Below are 24,588 nucleotides of genomic sequence, written 5' to 3' on the forward strand. Positions count from 1 at the left end.
TTAATGAGCTATCATCTAATTTAATATTGACTAGGGCTAATGTGTATTTGCTGATTACCGTGTAATTGCTGATTACCGCCCGAAACACATTTTTATTGCATTTAGCGATCATGTCAAACAAATCGTATTTTTTTCCCTGTATTTACAAATCTACCCTCGCTAAAACCCTCTGGTTTATTTCTACACCTGCTTTAATAAATCCAAAAATCCTCACAATTATCTATGGATGACAAATTAATCCGATCCGATGGATATCCAATCCGAAACCCGAAATTTTGGATATATCGAACCCGAACTTTTGGATTTGGATTTGGATTTCAACTATACCGAACCGATACCCGATCCGAAATCCGAAATGCAATCCATACCCGATCCAAACCCGAAACCCGATTAAAACCCGACACATTTATTATAGATTATATGTAATATTTTAGATGTAATACATATAATATACATAGTTTTCTTGTATTATTTGAGTAATAATAGATTATTTTCAAGATTATTAATACTTATATAGTGAATTATAACTTTTTATTTCAAAATCAGCTTTTATTATGTAAGATGTACTTTGTATATGTTTATAAAAATAATAATTTATGATGAAATATTAAATAATATGTTATCAACATATTTTAGATATTACTCACCATGCCAACTCGTGCAATATAATATGTTTCACTACCTATTAGTTAATGTATTTTAACTTTAGATATCATATACATGTGATTAATAATGTTTACATGTATAAATAATATTAAATTTGACTACATTATTCGTAATTTTGGATACCCGAAAATTATTCGATCTGATTCGAAACTCGACGGATTTAGATTTGAATAACCCGAAAATATTTGGATCTGATTTGAAACCCGGCGGATTTGGATTTGAATAACCCGAAAATATTTGTATTTGGATTTGGATTTTACGGTAGCCATCCACAACCTACCGTTGCCATCCCTACAATTATCCAATCATTTTCCGGCAACTCCACTCCTCCACCACCATGAACGCCACCTTCTTCCATCTCACACCACCTCCTCCACTCCTCCCCACCCTCCCCAAACTCTCCCCTCTCTCTCTCCTCCCCAATCTCTCCTCTCTCTCTCTAAAACCCTTCCCCAAACCCCTACGCACTCCCTCCCGCATCTTTGCCGACGACGGCGACGCCGACGGCGGCGACGACTACGACATGGACGACGACGAGGTCGAGGAAGTGGACAACAAAAAGGACTATGAATTAGAGTATGAGCCGATTTTGAACGGCGATGAGATTGAAATGAGTGATAGTAAGAGCTTCGTGTTTACGCAAGGCTGGGACTCGGAGATGATTGTGGATTATCGGATTAATGAGGAGGAGTTTCATAAGATTAGTTTGGCGGATTGCGATTTTTTTATTCGGAAGCCTCCTGATCTTGATAACGATGTTTATGATTTTCGTGAGGTTTGTTTCGGTTATTTGTTTTTGAATTTATGCTGGTTTTGTTAATTATTCGGTTAATATTTATCGTGTATAGGGTTTTTGTTAATTGTGGACTAGCTAACTAGTTTATCTAGCTGAGATTGAGTACTATATTATTGAGTTTTACGTGTATGGTGTTTAGGAATGAAATGTAGATGAGCTTGGTTGGTTAATCTAGCTGAGCTCTAGTACTATATTAGTGAGTTTTAATTTATCTATTTGTAAATTTGGAATTAACTTGTCATGTTTATTAAGTGGTCCGTGGTAGAGATGAGCTTGTCGTGTTTGAGGTCAAGCCAAGTTAAATTGAATAATTAATAAGGTAATTCAAGTTTCGAGCTGAGTTTGAGTGCATTGAGTGTGTGAATCATAGTTGAGTTCCGTTCTAACCTTGGAACAAATGCCTAGATTAAGGTTGATAATTTTTAGGCTAGCCCGTTTAGTATAGGTCCAGCTCGACTCCATTACACCATACACTCAAAATACTCAATAGCATAAGCTACTTGTAAATTACTCACTTATGGTCGAGTGCTATTGTTAGTTTTTCATTCTCCCTCTCAGGAGGTATAATTGTATCAATTTATAATGTTGCTAACATTTAGATGCATTTTTAATTATTTAAATCACTCCTTTTTGACTCTTTAATATCGGTAAAGTACACCTGAATTTCTTTTCAAAGTTGAGTATTTTTGATAGTTTTATGTGGATACTAATGGATGAATATTAGAATTATGAATTAGTTAGTGGCGATTCTATTAGAAAACTTAGTTATATCAGTTGTCTGTATGAAGTGTAAACTAATGCTTCTGGCTGTTAAAATGGTGTCAAGTTAACTACTTGTGGATGTATCTCGAATACGAAAAAACTGTTGCACTTTGTATTGTTATTTCCCTGTAGGTAAGATAAGGTATATCCATTTTCCTACCTTCAGAAATAATCACTAGAACCGAATCTGGCAACGGGTACACAATCCTCCCAATTTGTCAGTGTATTGTAATCTAATGCTAATGTAAATATTGAACCAAATGCAGATCCAACTGTCATTTACTTTTTTAATTAGTCAGCTCATTGCTTGCTACAATCCCCTTTACCTTTTTTTTATTGCTAAGTTTTCAGTTTGAGCTTCGAATCGCCTTTAACCTTTATTAGGTTATTATGTCAAGCTGATGTATATCTCTTTTACCCACAAGACCTACAAAATTAGAAAAGTGAGGTATGAAAAGAAAATATACTCAGAACCAGAAGCCTGCAACTTCCTAAAAACCGATTGACATGTTTAGCACTAATACAGAACATTATTACACAATCCACATCAGCACATCTATATCTAATTAGTGCTGACTTCGTCCCAGAGAGGGGGCGGATGTAGAGGGGTCTGGTGGGGTCACTGGACCCCACTTGTTTTTTTTTATCTATGTACATTTACTTTTGAGTTAATGCATATATGAATAATTGGGCCAACAATTGAAAAATATGGTACTTCATATTTAAATTATTCAAGAAAAAATTATATGTATAATTAAAAATAATAAATGGTAAAAAAAAAGCTTTGATTGTCAAACTTTTCCTAATATAATAGAAAATATTGAACCTCTAAAAAATATTTTGGACCCCCCTTAACTCGGGTCCTGGATTCGCCACTGGTCCCAGAATGTATGCTTTGGTACTGATTCTAGGTAGATGTAATGATCAACCCCTGGAGTAGTCAACTTATCCTATTTTCCGTTTCCATCATGAAGAAACTTCAACCTGCATGGTGCAAAACTAATAATGAAATTATTACAGTGGCCCTGAACCCAAAAAAAAAAGGATCCAAAAACAGGTCAATGGTACTTCCGTTCTAATTTAATAATCAGTATAGACGTTAATGCATTTTATCGATTTTATAATTCTTCAGCCACTCAATAACACTGTACTCATCACACCGCACCTATCTTTAAAATCACTAAAATCAAGCTGTTGTGCACGATTGATGATGCTTTCCTTTGTCATGTTTAGATGTATGTTACTCCACCAGATACGGATATATACGCAATTCCGAGGATCTTGGCGCCGATGCCGCAAAAGGTTAAAAAAATCAAGATTTACTTTATCGTTATTAATATGCCTTTTCTTTATCCATATAGTGGTTATGACATTATACTTGTGTTATGTTAAAAAACATCTTGTATATACATATATAAATTCCTTCTATTTTATGTCACTAACATAGATTTTATTTAATCCATTCTGCATTTTCATTGACATAACAGTATATCCGATGTGCAACGAGTGATTATGGATGCTATAATGTCTCGGAGCCACCCATTGACGCGCCCAGAGATCCCATGTATAAATCAGAGAGGGAGGTTTCAAAGGTACATGTAAATTGTATTATTTTACAACCTTGTTCCGCTTACTTTTTTCATAGATATATATTATGATTAAATAGAACTTGGTCAAAAATTAAGAATTTAAGGTATTTGCTTGGAGGACCAACTTCCTCCACCTGTTCATCGGGTGTAAACCTGTTTCCTTCCCCAAGTACGGTTTAGATTTCTCCCTTCAGACATGATATTTTAAAGTACCTGCAATTTGCTTAGCATCAGTTGATCTCGTGGTCTGGAAGAGTTAATAGATCGGAGGGAATATTTTTGTGATAATTATGAAAGAAGCGATTCTGTAATTTGGATCTGTTAAAAACATACATGACATAAAAAGTGAAGTGTAATTAAATGCCACACGATACAATACTTAATTAAGTAATTACTATTACAGGTGTTCTTGACAAAACATTTTAGGAATAGACGGCTTGCGGACCCAGATTTTGTCCTCGATTTTGAGGAAATTTATGTTCTCGATTCAAAGACAAAGTCAATTACAAGAGCTAGAGTTCTGGTAAGGAATGATATTAGTTCTTATATTGTGGTTTGCTCCATATTCATTCTCGTTGACGCTTGAAGTACCATACTCCCTTTGACAATTTAAATACAATTCACTATCTGAATTTGTTTGGGAAAATCGATTTTTTTGTCACTAAACTATTATATATTTTAGAAAGTTACCATCCAATAATTTTTTTTATGAAAAACAACCATTAACATTATAGACGTTTATGATTTTAGTCATTCCGTTATCTTTTCTTTCTAAATATTTAAAAAAATTGTTAATGTGGATTTGGTTGTTTATGTGTGTCGATGACATGATGTAATTATATAATTTAGACATTCTAAAATATCGGGTATATCATATTTGTATATGGATCATATTTATATATGGGTCACTAATATTTGGAGAATATATCTAATTGAGTTTTCGAATGAGTTCAAATTAATGGCTTGTATCATACCATCTTCTTCAATCGATTCTCAAGTCAATCGCACTGGTCTCGTACATTACAATTGGGGACAAAGCACCGATTTGGACATTATCAAAATCGAAAATAACGGAACTAAAATCCTACGGGTGTCCATTTTACAAAGACAAGAATACATATGATAAGATATTTCGGTAGAACAAACAATGTGATTCGGGAGATAGAGATCGAGAAGGTCGCGTTGGAGTTGAGTCTAATTACTAGAAAAAAAATTTAAGTGTACAACAACTAAAATTGCTTTCTTGAAAGCAATGTAGAAAAATAAAAATGAAAGTATATTATGAAACATAATAACACTCTAGTTTGTTTTGTTTTATTTTTAATTTAATATATTATTATTACATATGTCATTCGCCATGTAAACTTGCTTTGTCAAACTGGAAAAACACTTAACGGATGCTAAGTGTTTTAATGGAAAGACAGGATGCTAATACAGAAATTAGTTAAGAGTCTAGATGTGAGAAAATAAATTGTTGGATGGTAAAATTCTAAAAGGGATAATAGTTTAGTGACAAAAATATCAATTTTCCCAATTTATTTTGACTGTAAACTTATAAATCTACTACTGTTAATTAGAATTGTTTATAATCACTGATATAGCATTATTCCCTTTGTGCATTCCAAAATCGAACTTTTTTATGTTTCTATATATAGGTAACAGTTCCAGAAGGTAGAGACAGAGATAGAAAGGAGGACTTGCTTGTTATTCGTGATAATGGGAACACTTTCAAAATTATTCCTTCTGTGAGTTCTATACTGAAAAATACTTGTTACATCCGTTTTACTCTGGTGCACATTCTAATTAGTTTCCGTTGTTTACTATATAGAGCGAAAGAGATGATCCTACCACTGTAATTGAGAAGGAAGAGTGGGACAAAACTAGAAAGGATATGGAACGACACCTTAGAAAGCTACGGGACTTCAGCGTGTCGAATTGGTTTTAGTCACATCTACACTACTTCTAAATTTTTGGAGATTGGTCACAGAAGTGATTTAGGCTTAAGACAGGTTTCATAGAACTTTTTATGTAGTAGGGCATATCGGCAAAAATTTACAACTTGGACACAAGGTATGGTCTCTCTCTCTTTTTACTGTTCAATTATATATATATTGGCACATATCATGCTTTTATGTAATATATATTCTTTCTTTTTACTCAGCAGCTACACAATTAAGACAATTAAGACATCAAAGCAGCTCGAGCTATATAGTCCTTCAGTGATCAGGACTTGTGTTCAGCCCATGATGGAACTGGTTTACATAAAGTTCTTGCCTGGTAGTTAAGTTCATCTTGTTGTGCTATTTATTCCTAAATTTCAACCACATAGATGATTGTTAAGATCAGGTTGAAATTTTAGGTTCTTTAATCTTGATTTATGTTGAATAGTTGATCTAAACTTAGTATATGTATTTTTGTTTTTTTAGCTATTGTATTGGCAACTATTTATAGGGTATGGAAATTTATATTCTAGCTCTAACATCTACACCCTGACAAAAAGAAAAAAAAACTCTGACATCTCCACGGGCAAATAAAAGTGCCGAAAGGCCAATGTACAGCATATAATGCATATAACAGGAAAGCAATAGCAATATTATAAGAAAATATTACTATACAAAAGTATATTATAAAAAATGGCATACATTAACACCACTATATTATAATAATCTTTTTTTTGAAAGAATTTGGCATTATCTTAATCAGTTATCAATCTATAGAAATGCTATATACTCCCCCGTTTCAAAATAAAATCCCCTACGCGTATTTTAAAGTGAATAAAAATGATAGTTTGCAAATTATTTTTAAATTTTATTTTTCTGATACATATTAAATTTTAATTTAAGATTTTTTTTATATGGAACTATGACTTTTTCACATCTTAAAATACGCGTATAAAATCAAAAAACTTATATTTTTGGGACGGAGGGAGTAGAATATAAATATGTTCCGGCGTGCCTCTAAAATTTATTAAAAATTTGATTCTTGGACAACTGAAATGAATTTAAACATAAATTTTCAATAAATTCAGTTATTTGCTAGATTGAATTTATATAATCATATATTCTTGTCGCTATAAATGTAGAAAAGAACATTTCAGAAATAAAATTTAACTATTACAAAACAAATATATTACAAAACAAATAAATATAAGTGCAAAATATCATTTCGATAAGATACCGACGTTCTTTTTCTTTTTCACGTTACCAAATATAGAAAAATTGGCATGTTACCAAACAGCCAAACAGACCCTTAAATTAATTTTTTTTTTTTGCTTTCTGTAAACCTATGAGTCTTGTACACGTGAGCACGTTACCAATTTCACAGCGAGACCTGTAACTTTGAATTAGGGCTTTTTCAATACACACATATACAACAAAATTGACGCAGAACAGATGCAATTCAGCTGCTCACTTGTCGATTTCCGGTGTAAGCAAACATTCTCAGATTATTGATTTATGTATTTATTTATATATACACACATGATGAAAAGGCAAACTATAAATGTTACTTTATGCAAACTGTGAGTATGTGAATTTGTTTTGGTTTTGATTTTTTATGAATTACTTTGACATTATGTTTTAGGATTTTATGTATTTAGTTTCGAAAGTCGAGGATGCGGTTATTCTTTTAAAATGGAGTTAGTTAGTGTGGTTATCTAGCTGAATTCCGTAATTTAGGGAAGTCGTAATCAGAGCCAAGGATTAGGCAAGTAGTATGTGCATTGTGCCCTCGTATTTCTGGTCGAGTGATTTGAAATTTTGAAATCAGTGATTCTGTATGTTTTACGTCCTTTTCTTTGCCTTCGAGAGTTTTGGAGTTGACTAAATAGCCGTCTGTCATGTCTATTTTTTTTCCGGTCTACATTTTGTTTAATTATTATTAGTACTATTTCATTTATATCGTAGTGTATTTAAGGAAAAGATAAGGACATTCCCTTTTTCAGTTTTCCCTCTCAATTGGCCATTAGCAGAGACGATTAGCTATTATGATAGAAGTCATTGGAGTGATAGTGTAGGATGAACATTCAAGCGAGGCATCAGTTTTAGGTGTTAGGTTATACTTAGATTGTCTAATATTTGTCAGCCAATTACGCGGTAGAGCCGGCTTGTGCACACCCTTCATTTATAGGTGCACCCCCTTTGTTGACATTGAGACCAAAGTACCCTCATATACATAATTATCTCCAACCTATCTTCATGTACAGCAAGGATAATTTGATCTTAATTTTAATGAAGTGTGTGCACCTATAAATCAAGGGTGTGCACATATAGCTCCCCGGGGTGGAGCTGACTTGTGCACACCCTCTTTTTGACCAAATTTTGTAACTTCCAGAATTATGCAATACTACTTCCGATATTAGCATCAGGATATTTATAGTATTTTTAACTTTTTGGTTAATTTTTTACAATAAAAAATTAAGTAGTATATGTTTTTGTTGAAGCCCAGGGCTTCCCATGGTTTAATAATGAATATTCGAACTTGACTATAAAAGAAGTAATTGAACATCAATAATTACTTTATTGATTCGTACAACAACATTTCATTACACTACCGTCACTGTGGTTTCCCCTCTTGTAGCCTTTTTTTACACATTGATGTTCGCAATACATAAGATCATAAAATTGGTAATTCAGGGGATTCTCATAACAATATGGCTGTTTCAAGTCATCCACAACTACAATAATTCAGGAACAGTACATGTATTAAGAGAGAAGGAGATTAACTTTGGCTAGTAATAATGATGATGATAATAACGATGTTAGAAGTAATGATAATAGTAAGGATGATAACAGTAATTAGATGAACTAACGAGATTGTGAAGATTTGGAGTATAATATGTGTTACTAGAGAAACATGTTTTTAATTGTTAATCTAATATAAATTTACGAATTAAGATAATTTTATTTTAAAATTATTTATTTTAGTCCATTCAAGTAAAAAATATTCTGACTTATAAATGAAATTAATCAAACACTATATAACTTCTAAGTATTCGTATTCACTTCTCTGCAAATCGTCCCTCTCAATTCTCTACATTTCATAAATAGTAAAGTTTTATAATATAAATCAACTACATCCACTACTTTATTCCATTATACTCACTATATACATTAAAAATTAATCGGTCCCACCACTTTACCCACTTTTCTTACTTTTTCTCACTAAATTACACTTTTTCTTAATTTTCGTGTCGAACCCTCTATGTAAAGAATTCAATGGGACGGAGGGAGTACTCACAAATTTCTGCAAATAAGTTCCGTTCTGTTTTTTAGTTGGTTGTTCAAAACTTGATCTAAGTATGAATTTTAATGTTGTTGCATCTGTCCATGAAAGTTCAAAGAATTCAGTTTAAGAATGAGATATAATTCAGGGTTCAGAACTGGCAGATCAAGTTAATTTTCGGGTTCAGAATCGATTAAATTAATAAATTAGCATGGCTCGGAAGATATACAATCATTCAAGCGTAAAGACTCACTTTACTAGTTTAGCATGGGTGAAGCAAGCAAAAGTGGCAAGGAAGAGAGGTGTTGGAGGTTATTCTTCTACGTCTTGCCCCTGAGAAGAAAAATGAAATCCTTAACGCTGTGCTCCCGAGTTCAAATCAGGAGACAAAAGAAAAGAACGGGAAAGAAACTTTTATAATTTTCTTTCATAGCCGTGTTGTTTTTTTAGGAGAGAAGAGAAAAGATTGAGAAAGAAAATTTTCAACCCAAAAGTTTCTTCCCAAAAATGGGATGATTTGGGGAGAAACTCTCACATCCTTTTCAATATATTTCCCTCCAAATCAATATTCTTCACTAGCACGATGACGTGCTAGTGAAGAATCTGTAACAAATCCAACAAAGGGTAAAATGTTTTATCGTCCTTGATGACATACGTTCAACTAATGCTTGGAACTATTAATATTAAGTCGTAAGTTATTTATTTTAAGATTTCTCAAACGAGCACCTAGTTTTACAATATCCTTTTTGTTTTTGTTTTCTCTACTTTGGTGTTTCTTGTAATGAGATGAAATGCTTTTTATATAGGCATCTCCCTGAAAAAGCAAACTATCCGGAGATTTAAAGTATGTTAGTATTATATCAATACAATATCTACTTTTGAATTTGTTGTAATTTGTTTCCGTACGTGGATATAACCTTGTGCGACCTAAAAGGTTACCGAAACTTTTTACTCGGAGAATGAATATATCCTGATTTGTAATTTTAATATTTAAATGTTATGTAGTACTCCCTTCGTTCCACTTATTTCTTTACAGTTTTTTTTCTCATGCTTGACACACATTTTAAGACTACTATAAAGTATAGTTGCATAATTTATCTTTAAAAGTTTCTTTTTTTATATAAAAATTTAAACATTATATTTTTATTTAGAAGTTTTTTTAAAAAAAAATTATTTAAGGAACTATACTTTATAGGAGCCTTAAAATGCGTGCTGAACCCCAGTCTTTCAATGTAAAAAATTTACAGGGACGGAGAGAGTATGTATCTAAAAGTGACCCATTAAGATTTAAGTGTATGTTGAACAGCTCCGAACAATTTCTACAATTAGAGATTTAACCAAAAAAGAATATGTATATATATATATATAAGAATATTTAATAACTTTTGCAATATAAGTTCAAACTTCTTAAGGATATATTGTGATTTTTTTCTCGTCAAGGATGGAAGATCACATTCTGTACTTCACCGAACTGGTGAACTGGTTCCGAACTTCATAATCATTTCCACGTTATTTTGTTATCAAGTTCTCTTCATATAAGTTTTTGTAATTGACACTTGACATCGAATCTACATGCCCTTGTAATTTTGTTGCATGTTTTTTAAGAAAAGTCCACCTTGTACTTGCTAACAATTGTGACGGCTTGCCATGGTCTTCTATTCACTGATGCTTAGGAAGTGACACCCAGTATTACGCAATGCAACTTTTTTTTATATTTCTTAAACTATAGTGATTCTTCTAGTTTTATTTATTGCCTACTTTAGATGTTTATGAAAATTTATTTATCTTTGTCCCAGATACATTATAGAAATTTTCTGTTAATTTAATTTATAAACTTACAAAGTAGTCAATTGTTAGACAACTGAAATGTACAAATGCAAATATAATACAAAAATAAGTGAAAGCACAAGTTTTTATTAAATATAGTAATTTTCAACAAATGAATTTATAATATAAATAATGTAACAAATTTATATTGTTAAAAATGTAAAAAGAAATAATTTTTATAAACAATAGTTTTTTTAATTTTAATTAAATTACATTACATTGCAACTTCACCCAACCAATCCCTTAAAATACTGTTTTTTCCTTCCTCTGAAGTCCGAACCTATGACTCTTGTACACGTGAGCACGTGCGATTACCAATTTCACAACAGCATCGACACATACTTACAAAACAGTTTATATATCTATATGAGACTCTGGATTGGGGCCTTTTCAATTGTTCAAACCAACACACACACAAAAAGATAAAATTCATGCTAAAAGAGAAGCAAATCAGCGGCGCACTTGTCAATTTCCATCCCCTAAATTTGATTGTAAGCTTTCATTCCTCCTGCAATTGAATCTCTTCTTAATTTTAACTTTCTCAAAATATTGTATATCTGCTTTATATCTCTATATATATCCGTGTGTATATAATGCTAACTGAAATGTTACCACATGTGAACCACAGCAATGTGAATTTGATTACCAATCTGATCTTAAATAAATTCTGTTTTAGATATTATATGATTTACTACCTCAATGTTATATTTTAGGATTTTATGTATTTACTTTCGAAAGTCTAGATGTGATTATTTTTTTCGAAATGGTGTTAATTACCATAGTTGTTCAGATGGATCCAGTTAATTAATTTGAGGAACTCTTGGGAAGTAGGAGCGGAGGATTGGACTAGCATGACCCTCTGAATTTATGAAACAAATATTTTGGTATGTTATTCTGTCCTCTTCTTTGCCTTCGAGTCTCAGAGCTGATGAATTGCTGTCATGTTTACTTTAATTTCCAGTCTCCTTTTTTTTAAATAATACATATTGTTTTAAATTGAAAAATAGGGACATCCATTTTTGTCTACATTCAATTGGCTTCTGGAAGATAAGATTTAGTTATTATGGTAAAAGCAATTGGAGGGATAGTTTAGAACGAACTTTCAAGTGAGGCACCACTACTGTTAATAATTAGGCTCTTAATATACGCAGTATTATTATTTTTTGTATGATATATGACACTGTCAAATCCAACCAATTTTGTGTTTGAGTTCAATCTGTTAAAGCCATGGATTGTCCGTGGGTGAATATACGAAGTTTAATAATAAAAAAGTAAATAAATGTCAGTAATCAATTTATTCATTCGTACAACATCTGTTTACATGACTGGCTGTGCAAAATCCCCTCAAAGCCTTGCATTGAGCTGCCCTGGTCGCAATACTCAGGATCATAACCTTTGCTCTTTAGGCATTCCCTATAACAATATGGTGTCACCGGTCATCCACAGCTGCAATAATTCATGTACTCAGAAAGATATTACTTCTTGCTAATAATAGTATAATTAGCAATAATAATAGTAAGTTATTATAAAAAAATGTAGTCTTACCTGGTTACTAGCAAAAAATGTCACTGCGGCAAAGAGAACAAGAGCAATAATGAACAATTTTCTTAAACCCACATCTAGTTCTCTAATCTCCTTTTTGTTTTTGTCTTTTTTACTTTGGCTCTTCTTGCAATGACATGAAATGCTTTTATATAGGCAGCTCTTTGATAATCAAATTATCTGGAGGTTTCAAATATTATAGTATAATATTTAGACATATCTACTTTTTAATTTGTTTTGATTTGTTTTTGTAAAATAATTTAACCTTGTGTGTCTGTAAAGGTTACTATATTCATTACTGAAACGTTTTACTTTGGAGAATATATGTTTTCTGATTTGAAATATTTTAATGTTGTGTAGAATGTATTTAAAAGTGCGCACATCAAGTCTATGTTGAACAGTTCTGAACAATTTTTAAAAGTTATATTTATCTAAATAAGAAAGATATATAAATAAGAATTTTTAAAAACTAATAAAATATGCAATAGAAGTTCAAACTTCATAAGGATTTATTGTGTTTATTTTTTCTGGTTAAGGATAGAAGATCACATTATGTACCTCATCAATCGTTTCCAGACTTCACTACGGTTGTCGTAATCCTATTATTAAGTTTTGATGTTCAAGTTTTGCTGATTTACATATGACATTGAAACTACATGCCATTTTCGTAATATTGTTGCATGTTTTCAAATTAAAAGTCAGCTTGTACTGCATAACGTACGTGGATGGCTTGCCATTGGCATCTTTCTATTTGAGTGTTACTTTTCACTTGGTCTTCTGTTCGCTGATGCCTGGGAAGTGACACTCCTTATCACATAATGTGTATTTTCAGTTTTTAAATAATAACGATTTTTATAGTTTTATTTATTATCTACATTATATGTATATAAAATTTTCATGTTATCTTTGTTCCAGATACATTACGGATGGTGATTTATCCTTGAGAAATTTTTATTGCGGAAATAGATGTCCGACCGGTAATTGTTTGGGAAAATAAAGTAAAGATAGGAGGAACAGCAATGTGCTTTATAATCAGCCACATTGTTGAGAAATAATTGAGTAGAAAAAATGGTTGATGTTGTAGATGAAGAGTGTGGTAGGGATGGGGGAATTGTAAATTCTCCTCAAAAGGATATTTTAGGGATCGAAGTAGATGCTGATCTTGAGCCACGTGATGGCATTGAGTTCGAATCACATGAGGCAGCATATTCCTTTTATCAAGAATATGCCAAGTCTATGGGGTTTACGACCTCCATAAAAAATAGTCGACGTTCAAAGAAGTCGAAAGAATTTATTGATGCTAAATTTGCATGCTCTAGATATGGACTCACCCCAGAGTCTGATAGTGGTGGCAGTAGACGACCATGCGTAAAGAAGACTGACTGCAAAGCCAGCATGCATGTGAAAAGAAAACGAGATGGAAAATGGTACATTCACGAATTCGTGAAGAAGCATAATCATGAACTTCTACCGGCACTGGCATATCATTTCAGAGTTCACAGGAATGTGAAACTAGCTGAAAAGAGTAACATTGATATTCTTCATGCGGTTAGTGAAAGAACAAGAAAAATGTATGTTCAGATGTCCAGACAAACAGGTGGGGATCGGTTTGATAATTTTCTAAGAAATGACTTGAATTTCCAGAATGACAAGGGGCGTTGCTTGGCTTTGGAAGTAGGTGAAGCCCAACTTATGTTGGAATACTTTGTACATATCCAGAAAGAAAATCCGTATTTTTTCTATGCAGTTGACTTGAATGAAAATCAGCAGCTAAGAAACTTGCTATGGGTTGACGCCAAAAGTAGAAGAGATTATGGAAATTTTAGTGATGTTGTTTTTTTCGAAACAAGTTATATGAAAAACAATGACAAAATGCCATTTGCTCCGTTTATAGGGGTGAACCATCATTTTCAGCCTATGTTGCTTGGCTGTGCACTGCTTGCTGATGAATCTAAAGCGACATATGTTTGGTTAATGAAGACATGGCTTAGAGCAATGAGTGGGACAGCTCCGAATGTAATAATCACTGATCAAGAAAAATTTCTTACTGCTGCCATAAAAGAAGTTTTTCCAACATCTCGTCATTGCTTTTCTTTATGGCATGTATTGGAAAGGGTTCCTGATATTCTTGATGATGTAATCAAACAGCATGAAAATTTTATGGAGAAATTCAGCAAGTGTATCTTTAAGTCATTAACAGATGAACAATTTGATATGAGGTGGTGGAAAATGGTCAGCAGATTTGAACTTCAAGAGAATGACTGGATACATTCGTTGTATGAAGATCGTAAGAGGTGGGTGCCTACCTTTATGAAAGATACTTTTCTTGCTGGAATGTCAACACTTCAGCGCTCTGAAAGCATAAACTCTTACTTTGACAAATATATTCATAAGAAAATTACTTTGAAAGAGTTTGTTAGACAATACGGGACAATCCTGCAAAACAGGTACGAAGAGGAAGCTATATCTGACTTTGATACTTGGCACAAACAGCCTGCTCTAAAATCTCCTTCACCTTGGGAAAAACAGATGTCAACAGTATATACACACTCAATTTTTAAAAAGTTCCAAGTTGAGGTCTTGGGTGTAGTTGGATGTCATCCAAAAAAAGAAAGTGAAGGTGCTACAAGTATGACATTCATTGTCGATGACTGTGAAAAGAGTGAAAGTTTTACGGTGATGTTTGACGAGGCAAAGTCGGAGGTTTCCTGTTCATGCCTTTTATTTCAGTACAAAGGTTATCTTTGCAGGCATTCTATGATTGTTCTCCAAATTTGCGGTCTTTCAAGCATCCCATCTCATTACATTTTAAAAAGGTGGACAAAAGATGCAAAGAACTATCAATCGATAATAGAAGGAGCAGAACTGAAGCAAAGTAGGGTGCAGTTGTATAATGGTTTATGTAAATATGCTATTGAATTGGCTGAAGAAGGTTCCTTATCTGAAAAGAGTTATAGTATTGCATTTCGTGCAATAGTAGAAGCTCTCAAGACTTGTGTAAATGTCAATAATAAAAGTGCCGCAGCAGAGTCTAGCAGCAGCACTCTTTGCTTTCGCAATGGGGAAGAAGAGCAACAGGGATTAATTGCTACTGAAGCAAGTAAGAAAAGAAAGAACACGGGCAAGAAAAGGAAGGTTTGTGAATATGCTGTTTGAATGATAATTTGTTACTTGTTGTGGTCAACCATGTGCTTCTCCTCACCCTCTTAATATCTTATGACAAACTATATGCATAGATATTTTAATGTTAACATCTTTTTTCCAGGTACAGGCACAACCTGAATCCATAGCGGTTGAGGCTGAAGATAGCTTGCAGCAAATTGTAAGCGTTACTATCATCCTAGTTATCCTTTTAGCAGGACTTCTGTTATAAGCCTATCGTTACTGGCACAAGTGCTGTTGGCTCACTTGATTATATATGTGTGGACTATTTTTCTACTCCGAAATCATTTGTTTTAAGATTTGACAACTAATTTTTTTTTCTAACTAAAGAGGTAAACATCTAGAATTAGTTTTGTGTACATGGTGTTAATTTTTGTTACAAGAATGTGCATAGTTTTTGTGGTAATAAATAATTAAATAGGCGTATCTGTAGTTTCACAGTCATACATCAATAATTAAATTTTATGGTCTTAGGACAATTTGAATTCGGAGGGTATGGCTCTTAACGGTTATTATGGGTCTCATCAGAACGTCCATGGAATGGTATGTTCTATGATTTTCCGAATTTAGTATTCAGTTCGCTATTGAACATTCTAATATTGGGCCAATGTTACTGGTGAACTGCCAAACAGTAGTGATTCTAAATTTAACTTGTTGCAGATACAGTTGAACTTGATGGAGCCACCACAAGATGGTTACTATGTAAACCAACAGAGTATGCAAGGACTGGTAAGTTCACTGGAGTCCCGAGCTCGAAAATTAATGCAATATGTGTCTAAATTTAAACTTGGATCTTTATCTAGGGACAATTAAATTCATTAGCATCGAGCCATGATGGTTTCTTTGGGACTCAACCCAGCTTGCATGGATTGGTATAACATTTTCCTACTTTATTATAATACCACTTCTTTGGTATATATAATCTTTTTCAATATTAACTTTCATTATTGTAGGGGCCTTTAGAATTCAGACCATCAACTTTCAGTTATGGATTGCAGGTCAGTCTGTAAACTAGTCACTTTACATTTTCGGCTTAGCAGTAACACTTGATTCATAAACTGTAATGCCTCACATTTGATCTAAATTGCAGGATGATCCAAATTTGAGATCTACCCAGTTGCATGGAAACACTAGTAGACATCCTTGATGAGGAACAAGCATGTCTAGGTTTTTGCTGCTGCCAAAACCATATCTTAGAAGTGCTTTCAAACGTACAGCTGGAGGCAAAGAGTGGAATGTCGATAGGTTTAGGCCTTATTTTTTCAACTTGCACTTTAATGACCAGGGGCAGATAACCTTTGAGATATAATGACATGCATCACAATTGTTGACTGGATTACAGGTAAAGAAATAATACTCGCTTTTGTAATATAATTTTCAAAATTCAGTATACTATAGAAGTTTTACCCTTTGTGGTATAAGAAATAATATCAAGCTAAGATTAGTGCCGCATCTTTCTGGAGCATGATTGTCTTTGATCTCACTGGAAATATTACTTGTAGTCAAGTGAAGTAAGAGCTGATATTTGAAATGAAGGCGAGTTTATTGTTTTTGCCTGTAGGAAATTTTTCTTCAAAAATAACCACAAGTCGTGTAAAAGAATAATTATCAGATATACACATATATCTTTTTCAAGTTGTAAATTTCCATAGAATTGTGGATTTTATGCCTATCTATATGGGTTGATTTGTTTGCCGTACTCATAAGGTTTTTATGCCAATGGGTTTGCCATATTTTCATATATTGATTTTGAGCTCGTATTCTTTTGCTTTACTAGAAGTCATTTTATGGGCCCATAAACATGTAAAGCTGGCCTTGGCTCTTTAAGTCTTTATTATATATAAGAAGACGATTTTCCTAATTTATTATTTGAATTATATATATATATATATATATATTTTAAATTAATAGATACACTAGATAATTCGCTTAAACAATGTGATACAAATTTGTTTCAGCCTGGACCAGTTCAAGATAGGAGAAATAGTAGAGATCCCGGAAATTTCAAATGTTGATACTTCCTTCATCTCAATTTTCTTGTTCGGTTCCATTGACCGCCTAGTTCGTTTAATTATTATTTAATTTTTTTGTGGATAAAATTTAAGATTTAAATTTATATTCACATAAAAAAAACTTTAAAAACTTCATTGCATGTACTGTATAATAGGATGAAATGCCGGAGGAAAAAACAAAGAAATGTTTACAAATATTTGCTTGAATTGGAAGTAAATCAGACAATATTTATTTCAATTAAGCAAAATAAGACATAAAATCCCGCCAAACAATATTTGTAAACTTTTTAGGACATAAATCAAACCAAGTATACGTCAAAGATTCTGACTATTGCGTGTGTATATAATGGTGTAACAATGGTCATCTTTTTTATCAGACACAATTTTATACATAAATTATACACCCACGAAGTAAGAAATCAGAAGAAACGAATATTCGAACATTGTCAATTATTTTCCTTGTAATAATTTGTTCAGGTTTGATTAGATGACTCCATGCACTTCATTTTTTTTTTCAATATTTATTGCTTCATAATCAAGTTTCTTTTAATTTTCACTTACATAAACAAAGATTAGTGTATACTGATATTTAATTTAATTACTCACCAGATTACGGAATGAAGACGAATGGAGTAGAAGCATTGAAATGTTGTTATGATAATAATTTTGGAAGTAATTGTATGCGAGGGACTGCTCAAGAAATAAGATGCAATGGTATGTGCAAACGAGCCTGTGGCAAAGGAGGCTACTGTAAAGTTATTTCACCTGCTCGTTATTGTCATTGTTACTGCTGAACCATTATATTTTAGAAAAATATAATGGTTCAGCAGTAACAATTACTATTTCCAGAGCAAAATTTTTATTTCCAGAGAAAAAAAGACTTAAATGACAAAATTGCCCGCATTTACAATAAAAGCCCTAAAAAATATGAATATAAGGATAATTTTATCTTTTTGCACATTTTTGCTCTGGAAATAAAAAAGGAGCTCGGGAAATAACATTTTCCTCTTTTTAAGTGTAAATATATCATTTGAATCAATCAGATGCAAGATTTATTCTTATTTCATTTTATTCAACAGCCAAATGATGTGTTATTTCATGTCTTTTCTCGAGCCTGGAATAGTAGTGTTGGTGTAAGGCTAATTTTTTATTTATTTTTATTAAAAATAGATCAGTCATTTTACGGTCATTGCATGATGTTAGAATCGAAATTCTAATTCCGCTGTATGCGTATTTATACAAATCTTTTACAAGTGTTTTTTTTCCTTCCTCTTTTGGTGAGTTGCAGTTTTTATATAATTATAATAAATTCTTTCCCGGCCTTTTTATGAGTTACAGCTTTTATTATAATCTCCAATTTTAAAATGATTTTAGTCACGTATATTTGATTTGTGATAATACTTATTAAGAGGTAAAACATTTTGACACCAAAATTCGAGAGAGGCAAAATTTCAAGTAATCATAGGTTTATTACCATTAAACACAAATCATATCACAAATAAAATCCAATTAAAGCTCAAATGATGATTAAGAACAACTCAATCAACAATTAAGAATAATATGAGAACTAATTACACAATACGGCGAATGGACATAGATAACATCGATCAAAGAAAAAATGAACAACTCCTCATCTTCTCGTACCCAATATTGGAATCGAGATTTTAATTCCGTTAGTATTATGTTTATATAAATATTTCACGGGTGTTCCTTTTCCCTTTCTTTCATGAAAATCATCTTTATATTATTGTATGGGTACTTTTTAATAGGGGTGTACGCGGTTAGTTTTGGTGCGGTTAGAAGGTTAAATCGCACCAAATCACATATAGCGATTTTTTTAAATTTTCAACCATAATCGCACCTAATAAAAATATTTGACCGCCCCTAAAAAGTATTTGACCTTATAAAATAAAACTTTAATTCAGTAACATTCTCTTATTAATTTTATTAGACCAAATTCAAATATAAAAATTAACAAAAATATGCATATAAACAATTATACTATTTTAAAAAAATCGGTTATAAAATGTGGAATATAGTAAAGGTGAACGTCAATGTGTTTTTTTTTTAAAACTAAAAGTCTTCTGGTATTCTTATTCCATTCTTATTCCGGAAACTTATAACTTACTTTTTCATTTTTTAGCACAAATATAGATAATACTCTCTTGTATTATTAGGTTTTTTAAATTATATTTACCCACTCAACTAGTCAATTCAAATTTCGTTATCCACATTCTTGTTCTAATATAACTTATTATCTTTCTATAAGCAAGTAAAAAATTTTGTTTTGAGTCATTGGTGAAAATGTTACTTACTACTCTTCAAAATATAACTTAATTTTATGTGTGTTATTGTTCATTAAAGAGCATAACTTAGAATTATCATGATGAATTTCTCTTTCATTTTATGGTTGTATGCTTATTCATATTGAAAGAGAAATAATGAAAATTTTAAGTATTGACTCAATTATATACGAGTTTCTAAATTTGAAGGAATGTTAAAGTCCAATATAAATTTTTTAGTAATATTTTTGTATTTATTTTATTGAATATTTTACTTACATCGATGATTTTTTTTACCTCCTTATCCATATATTTACTGGCTTCGTCCCTCTTTAAAACAATGAACTTAGAAAATATGTATGACAGGAGTGATTTAGAGCAACTCTAAGAGTTGCTTGACAAACTCCTAAATAAACTTTTGTTCGTTTGAAAAATTTTAAAATAAGTAATTTATAACTTAAAATGAATAAATGACTTATAAGTGATAAGTAGATAAATACTTATAAGTTATATAAGTGTTTGAATAATTTCACTTATAAGTAAAAAAAAAATTTACTTAAACAAATTTTTTTTAAATATAATTGTATTAATTTGTGAAACTTAGATTAGATTAACATTTAGAAACATATATTTTAAAACTCAAATTAATAAAAAAGTGAAAAATTAAAATAAGTTGAAAATAAATATGTTTACACTAACATTCAACTTATTACCTTAAAAATTAGAAATTCAATTTATAAGTTGGATCAACAAACACTCGTTAATAAGTTGTTACGGACTTATAAATTATAAGCTAACTTATAAGTCGTGCCCACAGAGGCCCATTATATACACTCCTAAGTCATTTATTATGACCCAGCTCCAACAATTCTCCTCAATTAAACTCTATTTATTTTAAAAATAAATATATGAACACTAGGATATGCCGCAAGTAATGAAGGGCTGATCATATTTTAGAGGGAAGTACTATATATTATATAAAATTGGTTGAGGAAGCATTATATGCTCCTTAATAATGAGGAAGGTTTTGAAGATTTTAAATTTATAGGGAGGCCCAAATAGAGTGTTGGATATGATTTGTGTGTTAGTTTTGTTAAAATATGACTTAGGAGAGAGGATAGAGTAGCAATTGGAGTTGCTCTTAATATTAGTCCAGTTCCGTCGGTGCATGACATTGAAATCGTGACTCTAGTTCCGAGCATCTTGAATTATAAAATAGCTATAATTATTAGTTAAAATAGTAAAAAACAGATATCATCTAAAATTTATTGAATATTTAAGAAATTTTTCATCAATGATATGTGTTAATTATAATAATTAGCTATATTTAAAAAAATAATTTTAATTGTTATTTTTAAATTTCAACACTTATATTTTAATGACTATCTTTTGATAACAAAGATTGTGAAGAAATTATTAATAGAAAAAATAATTATTTTCATTTAATAAAAGTGAAAATAAATTATATATTTAATAAAAGCATATTTAATGATATTATTGTAATATTTAAACATGAAAAAACTTAGTTAACAAATATTACTTACATATTACAGAAAAATTACTCATTTCTTTATTTTATTAGTTTATTACTAATTTTTATAAAAGTAATTAATAAATTCGGTTAATAATAAAAATATTTATAAGTTTATAAATAATTTTTTTACACTTAACATTACATAAAATTAAAATATAAAATTATAAAAATAAGATATTTATATATATAATATAATTATTAAAAGATAATATAGATGCACATATACAAATTTTAGTTCTAGGTTATAGCGGTAGATTTAAATTGTAGAGGGAAATGATGTGAATTTGATATAGATGAATATATATAGCGTATGATTTCTCTGTCATCTAAAAATATACATATTAGATATATTTTCAAATTTTTTAGCTAACTAACATGTGTAATTCATCGAAGATGCTCTAAATATTGTTGGTATTAATACTACTAATACTACTCAGCTGATGCGGCACAATGCATATAAAATGCCAAAGGTGTGCCAGAGGTACCAGCTAGCATCAATTCTGTTACAAAGTTCTAGTATATAAGCTCTTAGTTAGTTAGTTTTCTTTCTCAATAAAGTAATGTAATCTCTTCAATCTCTTTAATCTATAGTCTCTCTGTAATCTCTCTATAAAATCTCTCTGTAATTACTTTGTTATTCATATATCAAATCCTTTACTTTCTAACATGGTATCAGAGTCACGAGCTCGATTTTTACGCATTTGCACTTGATTTCACTCTGCTTGTTTGTTATTCTTATCGAAGCTTCGATCTATCAAGTTGATGTTCAAGTACTGCTACTGTAAACTTTGCGTTGTGATTTTGTATCGTTTTCTCTATCTCTGATCACTGATTAATCTCCGATGATTTCGAGTTTTAATTTCTCGATTCTACTTCAACTTACTGGTTAACAGAATTAAGTTTCAGGGCATACATATCATAGCTAAGTTCGTACATCAACTGTTTGATTAATTGCTTAGCCTAGTTTCTTTTGTTTTTTCCTCCAATTTTTACCTGATTTCATCTTCTTCTAAACAATTATCTCTGTGCAATTAAAATGTTTGTCACATCTTCTCACTCGATGTGTGCTTTGATCTCAATTCGTTTTCTTTGATCTGAGTATATTCGTCCGTTTTATTAACAATTCTTCATTGATATGTTATCATGATGCCTGCATTGAATTTTGCTTTGGTTCTTCGTTGCGATTTCTTATCTATATGTTCATCTCGTTCTTGTTTTGTTACACAGGATGTGTTTGATACTTGTTCTTTTCGAAACTTTATCATTTCTACAACTCAATTCACTCGTTCTTCTACGTTTCTTGATCTATGATGGCGTTACAAAACACTCATCACAATTATGTTAATTCTGAGTCATTTGTTCATAAAAGTGTAGTTCTATTGTATGTTGTGGTGGATTTTTGAAATACAACAGTATACATAGAAGTTGTGCATTGACGTGTTTTTCTTCAGTTTATATCTAGTATTGGTGTTGTGTTGCGATTGGAGAATTGCCGCATGTCATGTTTGTTTGTAATGTTTCAAAAGAATTACTGGAGGTGTTATTATTCATTTGTGAAGTCCTGATACAATGTGATTTTTGAAGTTGTGCTGTCACTATAGAAGTAGTTAGGTTGTGTACTGCTGTGTAATTGACAAATGGAAGAAGATTTTTGTTCTCACCTTGTAGATGTGATTGAACTTGTTGTCTGTTGAAGATTAGTGGTACAACAATATGCTATTGAAGAGGTTTGTAAGAATGGAGCTATTGTTCAGGTTACTCCAGAATTGATTTGTTTGTGCTTTCACATGATTAGGCACATGCTATAATGCCTAGGATTGATGTTTACTCAGAAAGCAAATTTATACTTTAAATTCTGCTCTCCATTTTCTGAAATGTTCCTCTAAGTTCTACACATTAAACCTGTACCTCAATGCCTTGTTGTTACATCTCATATGTTGTCCAAGTATTTCTTGGTTGTGAATTTTTCACATTTCAAATTTGTTTACCTTTTGTGGCTTGTGCCCCTTTGTGGGTTGGTTGTTTCAGCTATTCTTGGTTGTGACATTTGATTCGATATCCAACTATTCTTGGTTATGACATTTTCTAAAGTCATATTCTAAGCCTCTTCTTAGGTTCTACACCTTTTATGAATTTAAGGCACATTATGGGTTTATTGTGTCATTTTATGGGTTTCTTCTCCCCTTGTGGATTTGTTTCTTACTGCATTTAGATGCATAATGCATTGTTGCATTTTTTTTCTTGACCATTGTACCATTGTCGCTATTGTCAACATGGTAGATGCCCTCTGCGGGTCTGATGCTCCTTAGTGAGTTTGTTGCCCTTTGTGGGTTATTCTCATCTTACGTGGAGTTGGTTATATACTCCTGCTCCTGCTAGTGCTGGTTGCGAATTGTTACTTTCATCCTGACTTGAGGTTATCTTCTTATGCGTCATACAAGTTTGGTGTCTAAATTCAAAGATCTTATTACTTCTTCGATGTTGATCTTCAAATTTGATATTCTCAATTTCTTTCCTATATCCAACTTGAGGGGGGGATGTTGGTATTAATACTACTAATACTACTCGGCTGATGCAACATATTGCATATAAGATGCCAGAGGTGTACCAGAGGTGCCGGCTAGCATCAATTCTGTTAAAAAATTCTAGTATATAAGCTCTTAGTTAGTTAGTTTTCTTTCTAAATAAGATAATGTAATCTCTTCAATCTCTTTAGTCCATAGTCTCTCTGTAATCTCTCTATACAATCTCTCTGTAATTACTTTATTATTCATATATCAAATCCTTTACTTTCTGACAAATATTCATACAAAGGTCTATATTTATACAGAGGTCTTTCATTCTAACGACCACCCGAAATGTTGAGGCCAGTAACTTGGTAAAAATTATATTTATGCAAAAATATTGACATGTTATATTCAATTTGAATTTCTAATACACCTCGATACTTAATGTAAAATAAACATACTTGGTTGTTGAATTTTGTAAAATAATGTTGGATATTTATAAGTTGATAGATTGGACCCCGGAGTGCAATACAACCTTCGAAGAAGTTAAGCAACATTTGATGAACCCCCAGTCCTGACAAAAGCAAGGCCCGGAGAGCCCCTGTCCCTCTACATCGCTGCCGACCCGAAAGTCATCTCTTCTGCTCTTGTACGGGAAGAGGGAGGAGTTCAGATCCCTGTCTACT

General features: G+C 31.7%; 2 protein-coding genes across 7 annotated transcripts; both read left to right on the plus strand.

Annotated features, from left to right (window-relative positions):
- The first annotated feature begins 910 nt into the window (after positions 1-910).
- Positions 911-6,288, plus strand: LOC141672882 (PLASTID TRANSCRIPTIONALLY ACTIVE protein 6, chloroplastic). 3 transcript variants are annotated; one of them, XM_074479570.1, is made up of 7 exons: positions 912-1,441; positions 3,458-3,526; positions 3,712-3,816; positions 4,217-4,336; positions 5,469-5,558; positions 5,642-5,883; positions 5,975-6,288. In XM_074479570.1, exons 1-6 carry the CDS (start codon positions 1,004-1,006, stop codon positions 5,756-5,758), a joined length of 939 nt encoding a protein of 312 aa, XP_074335671.1. In that variant the 5' UTR covers positions 912-1,003; the 3' UTR covers positions 5,759-5,883; positions 5,975-6,288. The 3 variants fall into 3 exon arrangements, with proteins under 3 accessions (XP_074335672.1, XP_074335671.1, XP_074335670.1); XM_074479569.1 differs by having other exon boundaries at positions 5,978-6,288; XM_074479571.1 differs by lacking the exon at positions 4,217-4,336 and having other exon boundaries at positions 911-1,441; positions 5,978-6,288.
- Positions 6,289-7,082: 794 nt separating this feature from the next.
- On the plus strand, positions 7,083-17,202 carry LOC141671111 (protein FAR-RED IMPAIRED RESPONSE 1-like). 4 transcript variants are annotated; one of them, XM_074477233.1, is made up of 9 exons: positions 7,083-7,239; positions 11,654-11,747; positions 13,321-15,540; positions 15,671-15,727; positions 16,042-16,110; positions 16,228-16,296; positions 16,371-16,439; positions 16,521-16,565; positions 16,658-17,202. In XM_074477233.1, exons 3-9 carry the CDS (start codon positions 13,474-13,476, stop codon positions 16,712-16,714), a joined length of 2,433 nt encoding a protein of 810 aa, XP_074333334.1. In that variant the 5' UTR covers positions 7,083-7,239; positions 11,654-11,747; positions 13,321-13,473; the 3' UTR covers positions 16,715-17,202. The 4 variants fall into 4 exon arrangements, with proteins under 4 accessions (XP_074333334.1, XP_074333336.1, XP_074333337.1 ...); XM_074477235.1 differs by having other exon boundaries at positions 16,531-16,565; XM_074477234.1 differs by lacking the exon at positions 7,083-7,239 and adding an exon at positions 11,142-11,354.
- Positions 17,203-24,588: the final 7,386 nt, after the last annotated feature.

Source organism: Apium graveolens, chromosome 7 (assembly GCF_009905375.1).
Source record: "Apium graveolens cultivar Ventura chromosome 7, ASM990537v1, whole genome shotgun sequence".
Classification (NCBI taxonomy): domain Eukaryota; kingdom Viridiplantae; phylum Streptophyta; class Magnoliopsida; order Apiales; family Apiaceae; genus Apium; species Apium graveolens.

What these genes read in the sequence shown, in the direction of transcription:
- LOC141671111 (XM_074477233.1), top strand. Translation starts at nt 13,474, where the DNA reads ATGGTTGATGTTGTAGATGAAGAGTGTGGTAGGGATGGGGGAATTGTA. An exon ending in ACACGGGCAAGAAAAGGAAG is followed by an intron (nt 15,541 to 15,670) that starts GTTTGTGAATAT and finishes TCTTTTTTCCAG; the next exon opens with GTACAGGCACAACCTGAATC. An exon ending in AACCCAGCTTGCATGGATTG is followed by an intron (nt 16,440 to 16,520) that starts GTATAACATTTT and finishes TCATTATTGTAG; the next exon opens with GGGCCTTTAGAATTCAGACC.
- LOC141672882 (XM_074479570.1), top strand. Translation starts at nt 1,004, where the DNA reads ATGAACGCCACCTTCTTCCATCTCACACCACCTCCTCCACTCCTCCCC. An exon ending in ATGTTTATGATTTTCGTGAG is followed by an intron (nt 1,442 to 3,457) that starts GTTTGTTTCGGT and finishes TGTCATGTTTAG; the next exon opens with ATGTATGTTACTCCACCAGA. An exon ending in TTACAAGAGCTAGAGTTCTG is followed by an intron (nt 4,337 to 5,468) that starts GTAAGGAATGAT and finishes TTCTATATATAG; the next exon opens with GTAACAGTTCCAGAAGGTAG.